The sequence below is a fragment of the Camellia sinensis genome, chromosome 11 (assembly GCF_055761805.1).
Source record: "Camellia sinensis isolate YWXY chromosome 11, ASM5576180v1, whole genome shotgun sequence".
In the NCBI taxonomy this organism is placed as follows: Eukaryota; Viridiplantae; Streptophyta; class Magnoliopsida; order Ericales; family Theaceae; genus Camellia; species Camellia sinensis.
In genome coordinates this window covers 90,663,825-90,669,719 of record NC_138971.1, presented here as the reverse complement: position 1 = coordinate 90,669,719, position 5,895 = coordinate 90,663,825, and the positions used below count along the sequence as shown (strand labels likewise).

General features: G+C 44.2%; 1 protein-coding gene across 1 annotated transcript; it reads left to right on the top strand.

The window, feature by feature from the left end:
* The first annotated feature begins 3,208 nt into the window (after positions 1–3,208).
* On the top strand, positions 3,209–4,799 carry LOC114319618 (uncharacterized). The gene is made up of 2 exons (XM_028266647.2): positions 3,209–3,991; positions 4,617–4,799. Exons 1-2 carry the CDS (start codon positions 3,209–3,211, stop codon positions 4,797–4,799), a joined length of 966 nt encoding a protein of 321 aa, XP_028122448.2.
* The last annotated feature ends 1,096 nt before the right edge of the window (positions 4,800–5,895 follow it).

The window sequence follows — 5,895 nt, the reverse complement described above, 5'->3', positions numbered from 1 at the left end:
TTCTCATGATTTCAACGTGGTTTGAGTGTTCCCTTTCTCACACGATTTCAACGCGTTTGGAATTTATCTTAGAACGCTTGGAACGCAACCCTGAATGGTTTTCTCAAGACCTCTTCTCATGATTTCAACATGGTTTGAGTGTTCATTTCCTCATACGATTTCAGCGTGTTTGGAATTTATCTCAGGACATGTAGAACGCGACCTTGAGCGGTTTTCTCAGGACCTCTTCTCATGATTTTAGCGTGGTTAGAGTGTTCCTTTCCTCACATGATTTCAGCGTGTTTGAAATTTATCCCAGGACGCGTGGAACGCGACCCTGACCGGTTTTCTCAAGACCTCTTCTCAAGATTTCAACGTGGTTAGAGTGTTCATTTTCTTATACGATTTCAGCGTGTTTGGAATTTATCTCAGGACACGCGGAACGCAACCTTGAGCGGTTTTCTCAGGACCTCTTCTCATGATTTCAATGTGGTTTGAGTGTTCTCTTCCTCACACGATTTTAGTGTGTTTGGAATTTATCTCAGGACGCGTGGAATGAGACCCTGAGCAGTTTTCTTAGGACCTATTCTCACGATTTCAACGTGGTTAGCGTGTTCCTTTCCTTACACGATTTCAGCGTGTTTGGAATTTTTCTCAAAATGCATAGAACGCGATCCTGAGCGGTTTTCTCAGGGCCTCTTCTCACGATTTCAGCGTTGTTTGAGTGGTCCCTTCCTCACACGATTTCAGCGTGTATAGAATTTATCGCAGGACACGTGGAATGCGACCCTGAGCGATTTTCTCAGGACCTCTTCTCACGATTTCAGCGTAGTTTGAGTGTTCCCTTGTTTACACGATTTTAGCGTGTTTGGAATTTATCTCAGGACGTGTGAGGCGTCACCTTGAGCGGTAGGACCTCTTCTTACGATTTCAGCGTGGTTTGAATGTTCTCTCCCTCACACGATTTCAGCGTGTTTAGGATTTGTTCTCTCCCTCACACGATTTCAGCGTGTTTGGAGTTTATGGGAGCCGAATTCAACGGGATACAAATAGGCCAAATAAACGTGTGGAAGATCAACATATATGTTATATTCGGCCCTGTCTTGTATCATCCAGAAGCCGAGCATCCTAATCGGCCATAAGACCAATTGAGCGAGGAGCCGAGTAGGAATTGATTGACGACAGAAGAAGCCGAGTGAACAATCACACGGTGGATTAAAAGTGGGTTTGACCTTGAGGCCCATCAGCCAAAGAAAGGTATGTGAGAAACAATCCCAAAAAACTTGAGACATAAGCAAACATGAGATATATACTGATTTGTCCATCGGAGTGCTAATTCCGGCACCCCGAACCGGAGTGTTAATCTCTTTTTAGGTGGAAATCAGAGAATCAGGAATGTCCTTCAGGATCCAAGAGTATTTCCAAATCACCCCTCCACAATTGGCATCGTCTGTGGGAATACTCAAGTACATCCATGGCGGGCGTAACGGAAGATCCTCCGATAGTCGATGACGAAACTACACCAAGAGATGATCTCACTCCAAGAAACATGCTGGGACCGGAGAATATTGCCGCACGACGTGCCTTGAACTTTGACTCAGTAACTTAGACCTCACCCTCAGTTTCAATGCATGAGACAATACAGACAATTATGGATCAAGCAAAGCAAAATGAACAACGGCTGGAGAACATGATGGCTGAGAATGAGCGCTTGTACCAGGATTTGGCCTTGGAGGTGGCGAAATCCCAGCAAGTCGCATGCCAAGACCGGGATCAACCTCCGGAAAAGGATGGCCGTTCGACGCCGACTTCAGAAACGCAATAATGATAGTGATCCAGACTCACCATCCCCGGAGCCCAGAAAGAAAGGGCGTGTCCATGCATCCAAATCGTCTGAAGAAAGTCTATATGAACGGCATAGACAAAGAAGAAGCGATGATTCAGATAAGGAAGATAAACATGACCCATTCATGCGACGAATTTCCAGGGCTGTGCTACCCAAAAAGTTCAAGGCACCGCCGTTCACCTTCTACGACGGAAAATCAGACACCACTGATCACATTCGTCATTACAAGCAAGCGATGACGCTCCATACTGACGATGAAGCCCTCATGTGTCGGATATTTCCAAGCAATCTGGGACCACTGGCCGTGAGGTGGTACTATAAATTGGAGCCGGAATCGATTAAGAGCTTCCACAAACTCCAAAAGTCTTTTAGGGAAAGATTCATCACTAATGAGGTCCAGCTGAAGCAAGCTGATTCCCTCTGGGCCATGCAAATTAAACCGGAAGAAACTCTTCGTGAATACTCGACCTGCTATTGGGAGTGCTTTAATCTGGTAGATGACGCTTGCAATGATTCCATGGCCATCACCGCCTTTAAGATGGGATTGCATCCTGATAACCCCCTCTGCAGTTCGTTAACCAGACGTCCCCCCAAAACATCTGGGCATTAATGAAGAAGGTCGAAGAGTACTGCAAAGTGGAAGACAATGCCCTTCGAGTCAAAGCTGGGCGTAAAGCTGTTAAGCCAGCCACGTCGGGAATTGTTCAGCTGATTAATACTGTGCCGTCAAGAAGCCTAGAGTGACAGAATTGACCTAAACGGGACAATAGGCATGATTCGCGCCGATTAAACGATCAATGTTCACATCACGCTAATGAACAATATCAAGTGGATAGCAGGCGGATAAGACGTCCGGGCAAGAAATACATGTAGCTGACAGAGCCGATCAATAAGATTCTGTCAAGAATACAACACCTTTCGTTCTTCAAGTGGTCACCTAAGATGATCGGACCCCTCGATGCAAGGAGACAAGATAAACGATGTGAGTATCATAAGGACCATGGCCATGACACCGATAATTTTTTTTCTTTAAGAGATCACCTGGAAGAATTAGTGCAAGATGGTCGTCTTACGCAATATGTCCGGAAGAACAGTTCAACAAACACAGTAGCTCTACGGCCGGAGTTACCCCCTCTTAGTGTAATTCATATGACATATAGCTTGCCGGCACCATCTGAGGTACACATAATTCAGTTGCCGTCTAGCGCCCATAGCTCAATGACACCAGCGAAACGACTACGCAACACTAGAAGGATTAGTTTCGATGACGGTGATTTAGTTGGAGTGACCCAACCCCACACTGATCCCCTCGTCATCGAGCTGTGTGTAAACAGATTTACCATCGAACGTGTTCTCATTGACTAAGGCACCACTTCAGAGATAATGTATTATAAAACTTTTGTCAAGCTGGGTTTTACCGATTCGAACCTATCTCCGGCTGATTATCCTTTATTCGGCTTCAATGTTAACGCAGAGTACCCTTTGGGCAAGATCACACTGCCTGTACGGGCCAGAACCAGATCAGTAGACGTAGAATTTCTGGTTGTTAAGCTCCCTTCGCCGTATAATCTGATCATGGGCAGAACTTGGTTACATACGATGCAAGTCGTGCCAAGCACCTACCATCAACTGCTCCGTTTTCTGACTGAGTACGGTATTGAACAAATTTGCGGCTCTCAAAAATCGGCGCAGGCATGCTATCTTTTAGCTGCGAAGAGACCGAGGGAACTGGAGGTGCATTCAATTGAGGTACCGGATAGGGAGAGTCTCGATGACATTGTAAGGATCCCAAGTGAAAAAGCAACCGAAGCCCTGCACCAGGTTGAAATTGATGAAAATCCTGACAAGTTCTTCATGATCGACGCTTCCTTGGATAACGTCGAACGGCAGGAATTGGTAGCCTTCTTACTCGGCAATACTGATGTGTTTGCATGGTCTACATACGAAATGCCAGAAATAGATCCATCGGTAGTCCAACACCGCTTGAATGTTGATCCAAAGTGTAAGCCAATTGTTCAAAGAAGCCGACGATCAGCCGCGGAGCATACTTTGGTCGTCATTGAAGAGGTAGATAGGTTACTTGAAGCCGAGGCGGTCCGCGAAGCAGCTTATCCTACATGGTTGTCCAATACTGTGGTCATAAAGAAGAAGAACAGATCTTGGCATGTCTGTGTCTATTTTACAGACTTGAGCAAAGCTTGTCCGAAGGACTGTTTTCCCTTGCCCAGAATCAACCAACTCGTAGATGCAACGGCACATCATCAACGCATGAGCTTCTTGAATGCCTACAGAGGCTATCATCAAATTGCCATGCATCCAGAGGATCAGGAAAAAACCGCATTCCTCACCCCAAGAGGAACCTATTGCTACAAGGTCATGCCTTTAGGGCTGAAGAATGCGGGGGCAACTTATCAAAGACTAGTGACTTCCATGTTCAAGGAACAACTCAGCCGTACCATGGAAGTATACATCGATGATATGGTAGTCAAATCCAAGGAAAAGCACTCCCATCTAGGCGATTTGTCAGAGACATTTGGCATTCTTCGAAAAATACAAGATGAAATTGAACGCTTCTAAGTGTGCATTCGGCATCGGTTTCGAAAAATTCCTTGGCTACATCGTTAACCACCACGGAATCGAAGCCAATCCAAGACAGATCATAGCAATTCTAGAGCTTGGATACCCTCAGTCAGTGAAAGAGGTTCAGAAGCTAATGGGGATGGCTGCCGCTCTAAATAGATTTATCAGTCGTTCAACAGATCGCTGCTGACAATTCTTTTACACTCTTCAGCAAGGCAGAGCATTTGATTGGACTCCCGAGTGCCAGGCTGCTTTAGACGGCCTGAAATCTTACCTCCGATCAGTTCCGCTCTTGGCAACTCCTGCAGCCGGCAATCCACTCATTCTGTATCTGGCAGTATCCGATAGGGCGGTCAACACCGTATTGTTAAAAGAAGAACTAGGGGAGCTGTGATACCCCTGTTCCATAGTATGCTAATTGGTCCTTAAATTGAGTATGATTATGTGTTTACCATGATTTTATGTGCCATTATGTTAATATATGTGATTTTGAATTCGTATCTGTTCACCGTAGGAACATCTGTTTGAATAGTCCGCTTCGGGAATTAAATTGAGGGCCTTATCGGCCACAGAACCCGAAATTGATTACGCCACTCTGATTGGCATAATTTTTAGAGCCTACGGTGAAATTTAATTGAAAATTTAGCCTGGTCAATTTAGACTGATTAAATTGATAAATTAAGTGCCCAATTGTTTTATAATAAAATAATGTTGAGTGGGTGCTTATTAAGGGTCAACTACACCCTCATTTCTCTCCTTTAAGCTTCATTTGGCTGATGAAAAACTCTTAGACTTGAGAGAGGATCGGCTAAGAGAGAGAGGGTGAAGGAAATTGAGATTTCGGTCCTAAAGCTGGGTGATTTGTAGGCTAGCTTGAGAATTTACCTTAAATTGTGAGAATTAAGCTTCTAGGTAAGCCATTGACTCTTGAATTCATGAATTGAACGTGTAATCTTGTGAGCTCAAGTATTTTTTTTGTGATTAAGAGTATGATTTAAATTGGTCTTGATGAGATATGACCATGCATGCATAAAAATTCTGTTGAAATGCCATAAGTTGCATAATCTGGCATGTACCGTGTCAATTAAGCAAAAATTGAAGTTTGATCATGCATGCAAGCTTGGTTTTGTTGAGTTTTGGCACCATTTGCATCTTTGAAATGGAAATGAAGTCAAGATGGCCTTGCATGTTCGAATAATTAAAGATATGAGCTTTAATGCATGAATTTGTTATATGGGTGATGAGTTTGTCATATTTTGGGACATGCATGCAGATAAATCATGAAATTGAGCTTCCTGATGTTGTAATCTTGTATTAGTAGCATGTTAGCATGTGTAAATGTGTAATTTGAGCCATAACATGCATGAATTGTTGGTTGAAAGTCGAAATGAAGCTCAAGAACACAGTTCTGGGTTTTCCAGAATTTTGAGGTCCGCTCGAGCGGGGAACCTGACGCTCGAGCGGGAAATGCGGGCTCCCAGTACTTTTTG